This window comes from Polypterus senegalus, chromosome 8 (genome assembly GCF_016835505.1).
Source record: "Polypterus senegalus isolate Bchr_013 chromosome 8, ASM1683550v1, whole genome shotgun sequence".
Classification (NCBI taxonomy): Eukaryota; Metazoa; Chordata; class Cladistia; order Polypteriformes; family Polypteridae; genus Polypterus; species Polypterus senegalus.
The window spans coordinates 188,499,433-188,516,687 of NC_053161.1; the positions used below are offsets into that span (position 1 = coordinate 188,499,433).

General features: G+C 42.8%; 1 protein-coding gene across 1 annotated transcript; it reads left to right on the top strand.

Moving 5' to 3' along the window:
- The first annotated feature begins 1,159 nt into the window (after window positions 1-1,159).
- On the top strand, window positions 1,160-12,211 carry LOC120534532 (ribonuclease inhibitor-like). Its single transcript, XM_039762134.1, has 3 exons — window positions 1,160-1,327; window positions 10,025-10,198; window positions 11,638-12,211. The coding sequence occupies exons 1-3, from the start codon at window positions 1,257-1,259 to the stop codon at window positions 11,738-11,740; spliced, it is 348 nt and encodes a 115-aa protein (XP_039618068.1). The 5' UTR covers window positions 1,160-1,256; the 3' UTR covers window positions 11,741-12,211.
- The last annotated feature ends 5,044 nt before the right edge of the window (window positions 12,212-17,255 follow it).

A 17,255-nucleotide genomic window follows, 5' to 3' on the forward strand; every position in this document is an offset into this window, starting at 1 on the left:
TATACATCTCAGTGTTTTAATTATTCAGAGAGCTGTAATATTATGAATGTAATGGATTCTGTGTCCTGTTGGAGGAAGAGAAAGCCTGGAAGCACGTAATGATTCACACACACAGAGCACGTAGAAGATCAAATATGAAACAAAGCATTTAACTTGCTACTTTAGTTACGATGGGATTTGAGAAACTAGTAAATTAAATGATTTTAAGATGAAGTTTATGATGTTCTACTTTAATGACAAAATAAACCACATATTTAAAGTGGAGATGTCCAGATTGAAGTTGACATTTCATGCTTTTATCCTCACTGTGTGCCTATTTTTTTTCTCTGTACCCTAATAAGCTTTCATATGACACTCAGATGGTGGGCTATAACTCGCCTTTTCATGTCGACTTTGATATTTGACAACTTCTTTTTTATGTTGGCCACTGTGACTTTGTGAAGGTGAGCTTTCAAGTTTCTCCAACACGCTATGTCACTCGATCAACTTCATTTTCTTGATTATATACCACTGTTTAAACCAACAAATAGTATGTTTTTCCTTTGCCTCCACTTGGTATTCGCTGAAATTCTTATATTTTCGCCCGTGCTTTTGCCATTGCCTTTTCACAGAACACTGAGCTTATGGGCTATTTATATTGATTTGCATATTCAAAGAGGCGTAATTCTGGGAGGAGACGGAGTGGGATAGAAGGTGCACGCACGTGTGTTACTTTTCACACTGATCGGGATTTTTGGAGCGGAAGAACACAGAAGTGGGCGAACGCACAGATTTATGCATCTTGATTTTTCAGTGCGTAAGCACGTTTCGTCCTTTGTGCTTATACCATGTTATAGTGCGAATTCTACGCACGGCATTATGCATGAGGCATCTGGAGAGGGACATTGAGGAGCTTCATTCAGTTTTATGCACACATTTTAACATCACCACTTTTGAAAACCTCAGAACTAAAAAACAAAGCATAACCATTCCCAGTTAAAAATGATAAAGGATGAGACCTGCAGGAGCCTCAAGCCATTTGGACCTCAATGTGGTCTCGTGTTCACACTGCATTTCAGTAAAAAGTCAGAATGCAAATGAACCTTTGTGTTGTTTGTCCTTCTGTCTGTCTCTCTCTCCTCATGTCCTCACTTCTTTCTCTTCTTCTCCACAGCCTGTCTCTTTGTGGTCTCACCTCCAGATGTTCCTCAGCTCTCTCCTCAGTTCTTTCTGCTCAACACTCAAGACTGACTGAACTGATCCTGAGGGGCAACAGCATGGATAATTCCGGAGTGGATCAGCTGTGTGAGGGGCTGAGGAGTGAAAACTGCAAAGTAGAGAAACTGGAGTAAGTGAACAACAAGTGTGTGTGTGTGTGTGAGTGTCTGAGTGTGTGTGTGTCTCATGAATTTTATTTATTGTCACATTATGGCTCTGGCTTTTCCACTCCCTCAACACAAACACTGTGTTTAATCAGGTGTCCCTTATGGACAGACAGATGGACATGACGAGAACACAAGTGCAGATTTCCCTTTAATAATTAAATTCGTAAAGACAGCATTGTGACCCTAAACCCCTCCGCCACACTGGTCACTCTCCTCATCCTCTCTGTCCAGACTGTTCTTTTATTTCTTTTGTCCATTCTTTATTTTAATCTCGTACTTGTTCCTGTCCTCCATTGTCACTTTCCCCCTTACACTCCTCTGATGTCCTCACTAAAGTTTGTTAAAAATCACTAAAATAGAAAAAGGAGGAGAAACACAGTCAGTGTGAGGAGAAGAGCTGACTAAAGTGACAGCAGACAAAGAGGAGTGGACAGCTAGAGCTGGACTGAAGTGACAGATAAGGACAAAGCGAACAGTAGAGCAAAGATAAAGAGAGACAAAAGAAGGAGATGAACAGAATGAAAAAGGAATGAATAAAATAGGAAGACAATGCAGAGGATAAGGAGAGAGAGGAGGACAGTCATATGAACAGGAGGAAAGGTGGACAGCAGCAGTAGAAATGACCAGCCAGCCATACACAGAAAGAGAAGGTCACAGGGAGGAGAGGATTAGGATTGAAGGCAGTGTGGACAGTAAGGTGGGAGACACAGGAAGTGACTGCCATTATAGCCAAGTGGACTGAAGAGGCCGACATCATTCTACAAGACATGACCCCCAGGTCTACACAGGACATCGACATATATCTGTCAGTGGGCTTAGTGACCGACAGGTGGACACATATATCATGTGCAGTAGATGTCGGAGACACTGAGAGGATTCTGGGAAGGTGACCTCAGTGGGCGTGTCAGTGAGATACTCCAGTGTGAGGAGTGGCGCCCTCTTGTGTTTGTAACTCACACTTGTTGTAGCTAAAACGGGATCGAGCACTGGTCAAAAACTTGCTGAAAGAAACTTCTCAGTGCAAAAGTTCATTTTAAAAGGTTTAGTGAAAATTCAAAGCAAACAATCCACACAAGAATAAAGAAAAAGGTTGTTACACACATTGAATAAAAAGCAAATAACAATGGGAAAAATGTCTCTTCTGTAAACTTAGCCTTTTCTTGTTGTTGTTTTCTATACTAAAAGATGCTTTACTTTCAAAATCACAGGCCTCAAAATATTGTAGCGGATGAAGCAGAAAGCTGAAAAGAAATCACTGGGACATCTCTGTCCCCTCCATTGAAGACATCTTCTAGAAATGCTGCACCTGCAGACCCTCTGACATGGTGCAGAACCATCAGTCTCTGGACACTCTGCCCACCAGCTGTATGGTAGAAGGTACCTGGACAAACAGGTCATTTCTACCAGTCTGATCTTCTTCCACAGACTGCTGTGTTTCTCCACACCAAATCTTTCAGTTTGCACTCACATGTCTCCTATGTCATTATGTTTTCTGTGTCTCTGTGGAGTTTGTTCTTGAAACGTATCTCCATTGTCAGCATGTTTAGTGTCGTTTGGTGCACACCAGTGCTGGCCCAATGGACGTTTGCTCATTTCTTTGCTCTTTTAGGTAGCTCACTCTTCTTAAATGTACAGCTTGGTTTAGCCACATAAGGATGGAGATCATGCCACTGTGGCCGACTTGCTCATTTTATCAGATCTCCGTCGACTAGCACAGCTTATCCTATTGCTGACTCAATGCTGATATCATCCCAGCTGACTCCATTACAATATCGATATCATATAAGACAATGTCTGAGCATCCAGCAGGTACAATTCAAAAGCTCACATCCAGATGACATCAGTTTTGCTGATGCTTCAGCATTTCAGTTTAAACACAAGACCACCAGGCCAGCTTTTTAATATGTTTATATATTTTTATAAAATCTTTTTGCTGTGTTGCATTCTTGCTCTGGTGGCACTGTATTTCTTGGCACTCTGTCCTTGTGTGTGGATGGTATGCCATTAACATTTACATTTATTTGTTTGACAGACACTTTTATCCAAAGCAACTTACAAAGGAGGTTAACATAATCAAGTAACATCAGTCTATGGACTTTTTTATTCATGTGTAGCAGAACAGGTGGGTTCACCGACAAAAACACGATAGACATATGAGCACCGATAAAACCGCGACGGACAAATGAGCGCCGACAAACTCGATAACTGGTTTTTGACAAATGCGTCCCGACAAAAGAGCCACGACAAAATCGCAAAAGAGGCCAAGAGAGTGGGACGCATACGTGCGCATTATGTACACATTATGTGCTAGGTTATAACTGTTATAACTGCTGATGGCATGCTGCGAACAAATAACTCAGTCGAGGGTTGGCATAACGCGTCGTATACGTCTGCTAATTACTAGCAGTCAGGCAGCCAGCAAGTCTAAATAAGCTCAACTATCAAGATGTCTTGCTGCAATTCTTGCAGGACGTGATTTTAAGGACTATCTGCGTGTTGTTATCTTATAATATTGACTTATAAAATAAACATTATTATATATGCTTTAAACTAGTAATTCATATTTAATGAAACTTTTGCGATTTTGTTGGTGCGATTTTGTTGGTGCGATTTTGTTGGCGCGATTTTGACGCCGCGTTCGCCGCTATTTTGTCGGCGCTCATATGTCTATCGAAGCAAATGACGGGTCACTGAACAGGTGACAAGTGAATAAAGGTAGCAAAACAAAAAATAATCAATTAACAATATGACAGACATCCACAGAGCACAAAACATTCTTTCACAGTTTGGTGGATATTCACAGAACAGGAAGGTCTTCAATCATTTCTTAAACACATTGAAGGAGACATCAATCCAGATGAAGATGGGCAGCTACTTTCACCAACTAGGAGCTCCACATGAAAAGCAACTGAATTGAGATTTGGCACAACACAGAGGTGGCATCATAAGACACCCTTCACTGGCAGACCTGCATGGGCGAGAAGGAGCACAGCACCTCACCAGTGTCTCCATATACTCAGGTGTTGACCCATTGACTACTCTGTTTAAAAGCATCAAGGAATTGAACTTAATGTGTGCTGCTAAAGAGTATTAATTCATCTTTACTTTTAAACCTCCCCCCTTTATTTTCTTAAACAATTCGTCTGTTTTTTAAAACAGCCATTTTTTTCTTGCTCGTGTTACAAAAGTGCCTTACCCATTGATTGTGTGAGAAGAAAGTTTCAGTTATCTCGTGGAAGATACATGTTTTATTAATGACACATAATTACCTCAGTTGGCATCAACCTACAAAATTCAGGTCAGGTCAAGTCGGGGAGCATGCACTGGTACAGCACATTGCCGCACCTACTACATGACAAAACAACTTGGGATCCCGGTTGGCCACCACCCAGGCAGACACGCGGTCCAGTCCCACCCTCTGGAAATGACTCTCTAACTGCTGCAGCCAGGTGTTACATGGGCGTCCCCTTGGCCTGGTCCAGCTACTCGGGTCCTCCGCACCTTCGGGTAATCACGCCACATGGCTGTAGTGCAGTAACTGACGCTCCCTCACCATGCAGGTAATGTGCCTCATTCAGGACTCCATGAGCAACAGCTCATTCAACACAAAGTCAAACCAGTGGCACCCAAGGATTCTCCCAAGATACACACTACCAAAGGAGTCTAGTCTTCATCTCAGGTCACTGGATAGCATCCATGTCTCGCAACCATAAAGCAAGACAGGAAGCACCAGGATTCTAAACACTTGGACCTTTGTCATTTTGCATAGATATCTTCAGTGCCACACACCCCTTTCCAGCGACCTCAAGACCCCCATGCTCTCCCAATCCATCTACTGATTTCATAGAAAGAGTCACCAGAGACATGAATGTCACTGCCAAAGTCAGTAAACCTCTCAACAAGGTCAACAATCTCTCCGCAAACAGACACATTGCTGATGGCTGTGCCCAAGAGGTCATTAAAGGCCTGGATCTTTGGTTTTTATCAGGACACTTGCAACCCCAGAAACTCAGACTCCTGAGCCCCGATCAGAGCCTCCATTGACTCTGCAAAGATCACAGCATTGTCAGCAAAGTCAAGATCAGTGAATCATTCTTCACCAACAGATGCACCACAGCCACTGGACCTCATGACCTTCCCCAACACCCAGCCAAAGCAAGGATTGAACAGAGTAGGAGCAGAATGCACCCTTGAAGAACCACAGCATCAACTGGGAAAAATTCAGATGTTCTGCCTCCACTCCGCACAGCACTCACAGTACCAGTGTACAGGCCAGCCATGATATACAGCAACCTTGATGGGATGTCCCACAGGGCAGCTCGATCAACTGAGTTTGAAAGCCTTATGAAAATCAACAAAGGATGCAAAGAAAATCCACCGATATTTGCGTTTGCTTTTGGTAGACTTCTTAGGTGTAAAACCAGACTATGCTGGTCGCTGGCAGGTGAGCAAGTGATCACATATCCTATTGAGGATTACCCTAGCAAGGATCTTACCCGGCACCGAGAGCAGTGTTATCCCCCTGTAGTTGCTGCAAACCAGGTGATCACCCTTCCCTTTCCAGATAGAGATGACAGTCTCGTTTTTCAGTAAGTTAGGATGACACCCATCTCCCAAATGGAAGCAAAGATTGCTTGCAATGTCAGGAGGGCAGCCTTACCACCAGCCTGGAGCAGTTCACACCGGATACCACAGATCCCTGCAGCCCTTCTCCACCCTCAGCTGGTTCACTACATGTGCAGTCTCAGTGAGGCTTGGGGATTCACAGCTAATTGGAGGATTGGCCTCAAGAACCATGGACCATAGATATCCAACATCCCAGCTGGAGGGTCAGCTTTGAAAAGCTGCTGAAAGTGGTGAGCCAAGTGATTGCCAATTGTGATTTTTCAAAAAATGCAGGGATGTCAGCTGTCTCCTCAACTGTGACCCGACATTTGTGCGATAGACATATGAGCGCTGACAAAATAGTGCTGACAAAATAGCGCCGATTAAAACGCAGCGTCAAAAGCCAGCAGACAAAATCGCGCCGACATTTCAGTTTCATATTTAAGTTTCATTAAATATAAATTACTAGTTTAAAGCATATATAATAATGTTTATTTTAGAAGTCAATATTATGAGAAACGGCACGCAGATAGTCCTTAAGATCACGCCCTGCATATGTAGGAAGAATTGCAGCAAGATGTCTTGATAGTTGAGCGTATTTAGACTTGCTGGCTGCCTGACTGCTGGTAATTCCGCTTTGTATACGACGCGTTATGCCAACCCTCGACTGAGTTATTTGTTCGCGGCATGCCATCAGCAGTTATAACAGTTATAACCTAGCACATAATGTGTTGTCATACCTGGATGGAGGTGGTACCCATCCGGGACGCCTGAGAAGACAGGAGGAGGGCTGGTGCCTCCTCCAGACCTCGAGGGGGCGACCGCCCTGGAGGCTTTGGGTAAAGAGCTGGGAAGCTCGACCCTGTAGGGACCCGGGGTTACCGCCAGGGGGACCCCAATACCAGGAAGACCCTAGACCTCAGCACTTCCACCACACCAGGAAGTGCTGGGGGGAAGAAAAAACAGGGACAACCGGAGTGCTTCTGGAGAGACAGCCGGCACTTCCGCCACACTGGGGCGTGGCTTTGGGAGATTGCCGGAAACCCACCTGGAGCACATCCGGGTTCTTATTTAAAGGGGCAGCCTCCTTTCAGATGAGACAAGAGTCGGGTGGAAGATTGGGACAAGGTCTACGGAGGAGGCAAGAGGCGGTCTGAAGAAGAAGAAGAAGAAGAGAGAAAGAAAAGGCATTGTATTGTCCAGGACTGAGTGGTATTGGAGATCGGTGAGCACAGAACTGTAAAAATAAAGGACAATAAACATGTGCTTGGTGGCATGAGTGTGTCAGCCTGTCTGTGTCCGGGGCAATGTTCACAGTGTACATAATGCGCACGTACGCGTCCCACTCTCTTGGCCTCTCTCGTGATTTTGTCGTGGCAATTGTGTCGTCGTGCATTTGTTGAAAACCAGTTAGCGAGTTTGTCGGCGCAAGTTTGTCCGTCGCGGTTTTGTCAGCGCTCATATGTCTATCGCGCTTTTGTCGGTGAACCCTGGTCGACTTATAATGAAGAATGAAGTGCTAAAGATGTCTGAATTTTGTATTTTATTTTACTTGTGATCCACAAAAGCAATTGTGATTTTCTACACAAACGTGCTAAACACTTGTATTCATTCAAGAGTTGTGTTAGTCCAGAGGCAGGTGTTCAGTAAGACCCCTGTTAGGCCTGTGCACCTGAGCACTCCATCGGGTAAATCCTAAACAGTAAAAGAAACAGTATAGTTCAGGGAACAGTAAAAAAAAAAAAAAAGAAAACAATCAATGCTCCAGATAATTATTTTCTTTTTGTGCAGTTGTACTGATTAATTCAGTGCGACTCCTCAGACTGTATGGCCATTTTATTAGGTACACTCCATTGTTATATAACCAGTCTGCTCCTCCAAAGAGCCAATGATTTGCCAGCCATTCAACAGATAGACCTTGTAGACTTAGTCAAGGAGTCTAACTGTGGTTTGAATGGCCAAATTGTGTGATGTAAGAGACTTTGACCAATGTTATTGTCCAGGCCTGACCAGGGAGTTTCAGAATCTCAGAATGAGCAGCCATCCTGGGATTATCAATGACACAGTGACAAACTGAAAACATCCAGTGATTGGCAGTTCTTTAGGTGAAAACACCACAATTAAGGAGAGAGGTGAGAAGAGGATAGATAGATGGATTCAAGACAACAGAACAGACACAGACACTCAAATATCAGCTCTTTATAAAAGTGTTGAGAAGAACACGAAACACATCAGAGCCTGAGGTGTAGGCTGGTGTATGCTTCACTCATCTATGAAAAGGTTGATGAGACCACATTGGGTGTGTGATCAGAAAAGCTGGGTGACTAAAGATGATAGTGGACTGTGACTGAAACATAAACTGTGACTGTCCATAGACAGATGATTAAATGTAAGTCTGCAATCAGAGATTTGAGTTAAACAAACATCAGAAACTTCACTCACCTGAACAAATGACTGAGTGGTCAGCAGAGCCACACGCCATTATGGGAACCAAGAGGGGTGGGAGAAGGAAAAGGAGATAGGAATGGAGGAGAAGAAAAAGGGAGAAATAAGACATGGAAATAAATAGGAGGAGAGCAGTGACAGGGCATCACAACCAGAGGGCAAAGCAGAGAACTTGGGGACCTGATGGTGACTTGGCAGACACTGAGATGTCTTATAAGATGTCCTGGACAAAACTGAGTGGGAGATGAAAACATTTAATCTGTCACCTTGGAAAGAAGTTCCTCAATCACAAGAACAACAGTAATAATAATGCCTTTATTTTTATTAACAGTAATGATAACTGATACCTCCAAAACCTTCCATTGTCACTGTGCTACTCTTGTTCTTCCTTTGTCTCCTGACTTTTGTCAAATGAGATGATGCCTTACCAAGTCTGTGTGACTGACGATCTTTGCTATAAATTCATAATTTTAACCCAAGTCTATTGATATTAACATTTTTAACATTTTGTATGAATATTTCTGGAATTATTTGTAAAAGTTTGTAATGACGCCTCCATCTTTAGTCCACCCACTTACTGTTCACTGACCTGTCCTGACTTCTATAAACAGATGTCATTGAAAAGGCAGAACATAAAGAAATGAGCTGCTGTTGTGACAAATTTAAACTGTGAGGACACAAACAAGTCACTCCTGTGACCCCCACACGTCCTGTGAAGTCAGCTGATAAAGTGCTGTGGATTTCCATTAGCGTCATTTTGACCAAGTCACTTATGGGCAGATCTGGGAATGGACAGCAGTGGTCAGCAGTTATAGGGGTCTCTTCAAAGTCCGCTCAGACCACCTCTGTACCCACTGGACTGGACTTTGGGACGATGACAGTCCATTTGAAGCTCGTCCTCCTGCTTTATTACAAATCATTAGAAGGAATAAGAAAACTGAGCTCATCACCACTGAGGTGTTTAGTGGACAAAGGTCAGTTGGTCAATGTCACTGGTCAGTATGTGAGGTCTGAGTGGCCGAGGACAGAAGTATCACATGTCAGTCTCATCCTTTCTGTTCATCATGTCTTCACTCCTAAAGTCAGGTTGTGTTTGTCCTTTTAAACCAACAGAGTGTCATCGTCATCATCTAATTACTGTGAAAAGAGGAGAGTCCATCATGACAGACAGCTGAGTGTTAAGCTCTGCAGTGATCAGAATGTCTCACAGTTGTCTTTCTATGGTGTTCTACAAATCAGACAAAATGTCTACACATCCTGAGTCCTGAATGACACAAAGAAATCCCACTTTGTCACCCCCATTGTCACCTTCTACAAGTCCATGTGATGCCTCAAGTGCAGGACGCTGTCAGTCTCATTTCTTTGAGGTTCATGTCCAATATTAATGTCCATGTGTCCATTTCAATGACTTCTCACCTGTCACTACAGCATGAAGGCAGGAGACCCTCTCAGGTGTTTGGTGCCTTACTTATTAAAACAGCAGTGGTCTCGGGCTCAAACAGGCTGGGTAAAAAGTAAAAATGCCAGCAGTCATTGAGCCTTTGAGGTCTGTGGCCTTCTGTCTGTCTGTCCCTCCTCATGTCCTCACTTCTCTTTCTTTATCTCCACAGCCTGGTCTCATGTGATCTCACCTCCAGATGTTCCTCATCTCTCTCCTCAGTCCTCTCTTCTCCTAAGTCACAGCTGACTGAACTAGACCTGAGAAACAACAAACTCGGAGATTCAGGAGCTCATCAGCTGTGTGAGGGTCTGCGGACCCCAAACTGTAAATTAAAGACACTTTGGTGAGTAAACAGGGTGAGGTGTGTGGGGTTATGAAGTCACAGTTGATGGCCTGATGGACGGACACCACATGGACTGACGAGAAGTACAAAGAGCAGTGGACAAGTGGAGCTGGACGGAGTTGACAGACAGGGGGGACAACAAAGATAATGAGAAACGACAGAAGGAGAACAACAAAGAGGAGGAGTGTGAGATGAGCTGAGAAAAGGAAAAACAGAAAGGGTGGACAGACAGAGGTACAAGGACACAGGGAGGAGAGGTGACAGGATCAGGACAGGAGGAGAGGGTGGACAGGGTTATGGGGGTCACTTGGAACTAACAAGAAAGAGAAGAGCCAATGTCAGTGGACAGGGTGGTGAGAGGACAACAAGAAGAAACAAGAGGATAGAAAATGAGAGAAGAGAGGAGAGTAAGGACGAGTGGGAAAGAAAATAATGGAAAGAGACTGAATATTAATGAAGAGAGCAGGACACAGGAAGTGACCACAGAGGGGTCAACACCATGTCACCTGGACAGACCACCTTCTGTTGTGATAGCTCTAACAGTACAATATAACAAAGGGGTGAGATCTCTAGAATAGCCCACCAAACAAATGTCACCCTCCAGGCAGGCCCACCCTAGGCAAACAGGAGTCTTCAGGCCTGACTAGGCCTCAGAAAGGAGCGCAGGCTTTTAAATTGAAAATAAAATCAATAAAAGAGTCTCAGAGGTGTGAAGTGAGTCTGAACAGAGGGGAGAACCTTAAAAACTCCAGCTGGAGCAGAGACAAGTCCACAAGTGGTCTTTATGAAAGATGAGGTTTATTAACAAAGAGCCAAAGGGGCTGCCAAAGGCAATCCAAAGCTAACGACATTCAAAAAGCACAAATTGTAGGAGAATCTGAACTCAAGAGCCAAAGGTTCAAAGACAATAATCAGAATAAAAAACAAAATAGCAAAATACTCACAAAGACCACCAATCACCAGAGCACAGTCAAATGAGCCGCAGCCTTTAGAGAGTTGGGGGGCAGGTGGTCCTGCGTCTTGGGATCAAACCACAAAATACAAGGAACGTGAGAGAACTGCAAGACACACACAGAGATACTGAATAATAATGAAATAGAATAAAAATAACAGATAATACAGAATTAAACAATTAATAAATGAACAGAACAATGTTATAAAAACAATGGAAAACAATGAAGGAGAATAAAAAAAAAACTGTCAGTAGGAGCCACAGAGGACCCCCAGCCTGACTATAACACCTTCACTGAGATGAGATGAAACCAAAAGGCCTTCAGAGGTTGGTGACCTGACTGGACTGGCTGACGCAAATGCCATGTGACTTAAGGAAACTGAGGAGAATTCTGGGAAGTTGACCTGAGTGGGTGTGTCACTGTGATAGTACAGTGTGTGAGGTGGGGTCCTTTTATGTTTGTAACTCACACTTGTTTTCTTCACAGGCTGTGGTTTAATGAGATCAGTAAGAGTAAGAAGGAGAACCTGAAGTCACTACAGGAGGAGGTGAATGGGACTGGACGGCAGGTGGATATCAGCATATGGTGAAGACTGGACATGCTGATCAACTAACCCCCAGTGATGGCGCCCCCTGTCCACTCCTTCTAAATTCTTCTCTTTATTCTTTTATAATCTCCTCAGCTCTTCTCCATGTTTACTAAATTCTCCATGTCTTCTTCTCAGCCTGTGTCTTCTTCTTCTTCTTTAAACTCACTTGTGTTTCTCCACCCTGTCACCCTCAACTGGTCACCAAACACTACAATGTCAGACCAGATACCCCTGAGTTTCATCAGCCAGAGAACCATAGTGAGAATTGTCCTCTGAAACCGGCAGGGGTCACAAAGCCCACTGAGGAGAGCAGAAGGAGCAAACACCAGTGGACAGTCCAGTTGTAAAGTGTGTGATGAAGCAGGTCCACTCCACGCTCCCATCTTCTTTACGAGAGCCCTGAACCCAACACCATCGGTAATGTCACCGACATGAGTTGAAAAATGAGGACACTTCTCAAATGAAGCCAGGGGATATTTTCAAAAAGTGCCAAAGTTCTTTAATTAAAACAAAAAGTGCAGTGCATCTAGTTTCAATAAATAAATTATAAAACTAAGTGTTCAGTTAGGATAAAAACATCAATAAACGAATCCGTTAAAATCCGAGGTTAAAATGCAGGCTCATTCTTCCCGGCTCATCTATTGCTCCCGCAGCCGGCAGAGACCCAACATCCTCGAGCGTCTTTCGGCCGACCTCCGTCTTGGCTTTTATTAAGGACATCACTGCCAGAGCATCCGAGGTTGGCTCTCGGTTTGGATATTCCTGCTGGACCTCACAGACTGGACATCAGCACAGGTCTACAAAGCCCAGGGCCAAGAGGGGGTCAGTCTTAGGTTGGTTACTTAGGGAAGACCACAAGGAGTTCATCTCATAGGTTTACTATTTGGAATAATGGATACCTAAAAATAAAAAAGCTGAACTTTGGGTTAAAAATGGTAATAGTTGGGAAAATAAAAGCTGGAGTACAAACAGACATGAATAATTATAAAGAGTCTATCAGTAAATTTTATATTTCTGTTAATCTTGAGGCATATTGGGTTGTAATTAGAAATAAGAAGAACCCCTGTGGATGTGTGGACACTTTGAAGGAGCTGTGGTGAGTGTCCAGTAGAAACATTGAAGGAATGTACAGGGGACCAGTAAATTACAGCGAGAAGACATTTGGAGTTATGGACGTGTTGAGCGATTTTTAAGATCTTTCCTGCTAGATGAGCACATCCTCACTGTCACCATGTCCTGGAATTTTATATATGGAGAACAAAATGTGAATAACGAATAAGAGTAAAGAGGACAGAAATGTGTAGGGAATTTATCATATTTATGAACTGTAAAGAGCAGAGATGAGCTCCAGAGATTTAAAATGAATCCACGTCATGTTTCTGATGTTTGATCCTAAAACTGTTCAACATTTCTTCAGGTGACGTCCCGTTGTGAAATGAGTTACAAACTTAAATTAAAAACTTTCCCCCTGTCTCTGCCCACGTAGTAGTGACTTTAAAAATCAATAAACAAAAAGGTATCGCTAGCTAAGCGGAGGCAAGTTACACTCCAAAACACAAAGGTAGATCGACTCCCCACTCCTGACGTCATGCTTCCCCTCCCTTCGGCCCACAGCCTCTGCCTTGGATTAGCATGAATACATTGCTACTGCAAGCGAACTATGATTATTTGCACGATGAGAGAGGTCGCAAAATCTAAATTCATTTAGTAGTTCTCTCATGAAAAGCTGACAGATAGACAGAAAGACAGATGATGTTATATATAAAGAGAGAAGGGACACATGTGAACAGGCTTTATCTTTGTGCTTTTTCATATTTGTTACATTCTGCTATTCTGCTTTAAGCGTTGAAATCAACTGGATGTGCTGCCACTTTGAACTGCTGTTGTATTTTTGTAGAGTTAACATTTTCCTTCAGTTAGTTAGATATCATCATATTCTTTGCATTAATATGCTTTAATAATAATAATAATAATAATAATAATAATAATTCATTACATTTATATAGCGCTTTTCTCAGTACACAAAGCTTTGCTGTACACAATTAACCAGCTGACCAAACTATAGCATTTCCTTAACTGTTTAAATGTAGTATTTGATATTTAAACAAAAATTAAATCACAATCCCTCAGCCCAGTTGGTAGGACATCATAGAGTGCATTAGCGCCACCTACTGTGCTGGAGTCTGCTGTAATGTTCAACAAAGAAAAACAAAAATCATAAATTCCAAAGTCTTTTGAAAACTCCAATAAGCACTCAGGTTGGTTCCATTGACTTCTCCGTCTTAAAATATACATCACAGTACTTTGCTGTTGTCCTAAAAATCTCAGTTTCGCAGATCAAATCTCCTCTCTCCTCCTGTTGCACAGCCCAGCCCTCAATATAAAGAAAGTCCCGCTGTGTTAGATAAACGAGTTTTCTACAAACACTCGTGTCAAGCATATTCACTCTGAATAAAGAGCCACTCAGTCCAGCGTTTCTAAGATATAATCGTGTTGTAATTCCTATCATTTCCTCCCTTCTCTTACTTCTCACACTCTTTTATTTCCCAGCACTCTCTCTGTTTCATGAGGATGTCTTTCTTTCTTTTCTTTATCGCAGCTGAACTGATTTTTTAATGATGGCTTTTTCTTCTCCTTTTACTCAATGCTATCCCACTCCATTTCTACTTTAAAGGTGTTTTCACACTCGTAGTCTGCTGGCTTTGTGTCAAATCAGCAGAAGATCAGTGACTTTCTTTCAGTCTCCAGTTAGTTCTGTTGAGATTCACACAGCAGACTTTCAAGTGAACCACAAGTCACAATAAATGCCATGTTGTTGTGCCGTGGACTTTCATTGGGCAGAAACAATTTTTTTCAAACAAAAGACAAAACAAGAGCTGATCTTGTGCCCCACCATATTTGCTGTGATGATGTGACATGTTTACCAAACACAGCTTTATGAACAGATGGTGATGATCTGAGAACTTCAAAAGGACATAACAGTGATGTGTGACTTCCTATGCCACAGAAAGCACACATTTCATCTGGATGACTCCACAGAAGATGACGAGCTCTGATGAGGACATACACTGACGTGACCGCTTCAATGTCATGTTGACAGTGACACTATTACAAGTGTTTACTCTCGACTAGCCCACTACATCAAGTCACATCTCTACTGTCTTTAAGGATGTAAATATTTGTTAAGAACGTTCACTTTGGGATGATGTCAAGATCCAGGCCTGGAGCGATATCCAGTTTATCCATCTCACTCTTTCCCAGGCTATGTGGTGAGAGATGTGGAGTCAATGCCATCCTTAGTGTCCTTAAGGGTCACCCTGCAGTTCCAGATCTCTGGTCCTGTCACCTGCTATTGAGACTTTATCAGGTGTGGTCACTTGTTGCAGGCCATTGTCTCACAGACCTGTGTTTAACATCCCTAAGAGACATTGGTCTCGTCCGATGCGAGAGATGGACGTCTGAAGTGGAGCTCCGCTAGCAGCGGTGTTATTTTTCATATTATTTGCTTATTATCCTGAGATATCTTGTATTTATTCAACCTGAGAGGGACTGCTACAGTATATGTAAGCACATATAAACATGACCAACAAGAAGGGGGGTCCGAAAGAATTGAAGACTAAAGCTACATCCAAGCTACAATCAGCAAGCCCTAGCTCGAGATACAGCATCTCAGAGACAGACCTGGATCAGATGGGCGAAAGTACAGACTCCTCGGGACCACGGTCCGCTACATCGTCGCCGGGTGAGAGCGAAAAGGGGAGCGAAGGTGCGATCGTGAGTGCAGATGTGGATAGTTCGCTGATTGGAGAAGATTACCTGAAACTGGAAAGGGCCGGGAAGTTCGCGGCTTCAGTTACGCAATTACGCGGGCCTGGAGCAGCGGGGGCACCGGCTTCAGCAAAGTCTGCTGCTTTATCTACGGTACAAGAAGGCACAATTGAACTATCTGAACTGAAAGTGTTGCTCGCTGAGCTCACGCAAGATATAAAGAAAAGCGAGAAGGCTAATGAGAAAGCAACGGCAAAGGCACTTGAGAGACTGAAACAGGAATTGAAACAGGAGATGAAACAGGCCAATGAATGGCTGCGTCAAGAGGTGCAACTTGAACTTCGACAGGTGCTGGGTAAAATTGAAGAGCGCATTCAGGAAAACTCGGTTAAACTGAGCACGCTTGCTGATCAATTGGGGCATCTTAAGGAGACATTCACAAATCGGATCGATATGGCCGAACATTTAGCTGCCAGTGCCGAGGAAAGAGCAGTAAATGTCAGTTCGAATGTAAAAAGCTCTGAGAAAAACTTGGAGACATACTGGCTGCTTTAGAAGATGGGAGTAGAAGGTATAATGTCAGAATTGAAGGCCTGCCGGAGAATCGAGAAAGTTCAAACCCTGTGAAATTCGCAGCTGAACTTTTTTCTAAAATAATCGGGGGCGACTTTAAAGCAGAATCTGAGATAGCAGCGCTTACAGCGTACGCGGATCAAACACCGTCAGACCCCGACCAAGATCTTTTATAGTTCGTTTTGAACGATTATCATTTAAGCTAGAGGTGATGGCACTCCTCAGAAACAAGGAAGATATTATATATGAAAATAACCACATTCGTATCTTCCCTGACTTCTCTCCAGCAACAGCTATTAAACGCAGCCTTCTATAATATTAAACAGCTGCTACGGCAAGCCAGTGTCAAATACAGCCTCCTGTATCCGCAAAACTGAAAGTGGAATGGCAGGGTCATTTCTATGTCTTCACTAGCAAGGAAGGAGCAGAAAATGAATTAAGAAAGCTGATCCCGGGACTATTCTGATACATAATAGTGAGTCATGGCGGTAAATGATAAAGCTAGGATTAATAATCTACTGTCTGATCTATTGTTTTAAAATACGGGTTTTTATCATCATATATTCTCATATATTCTTATTATTACTTAGTATTACTAGGGCGATGTTTATGTTTTATTGTGCTTAATTACTTTTCCTCCTTTTTTTTCTTTTTTCTTTTCTAATTATTTCATGTGTACCCTAAATGAGACTGTTCAATATCATACCCTTGGTTTACTGTTATTGCTATTACTGCATTAAGACTTGTTATGCTTATTTTGGACACATCTTTAACACCATCACCTGGGTTTATTATCTGGGGTATCATCTTAATGCACTAAAATTGCTGAAGACTATATATATATTTAAGTGCAAAATTTTTTTTTTTTTTCTCTTTAAAGACTATATTGGTAACAGATATCTCTATCTTTTAACCTAAAGCGCCACTGCATGGGGCTTGTTTGCTTTGGACGTGCTCTGTCTCTGGGTATGTCAGAGGACTGGGACTGCGTGAAGTGGGTTTTAGCCTCACTTGGGGAGGCAAAAAGGAGGGTGGGGGTTAAGGGGAAGAGAAAGAGAGCAGGCTTGATCTATACCTAATCTATCATCTCAATCTTTATAATTATAACTATCAACGTAATAATAAGCTGCATGGCAACAACTCTTGGGGAAATAGGAAATTAAGACCTAAACTA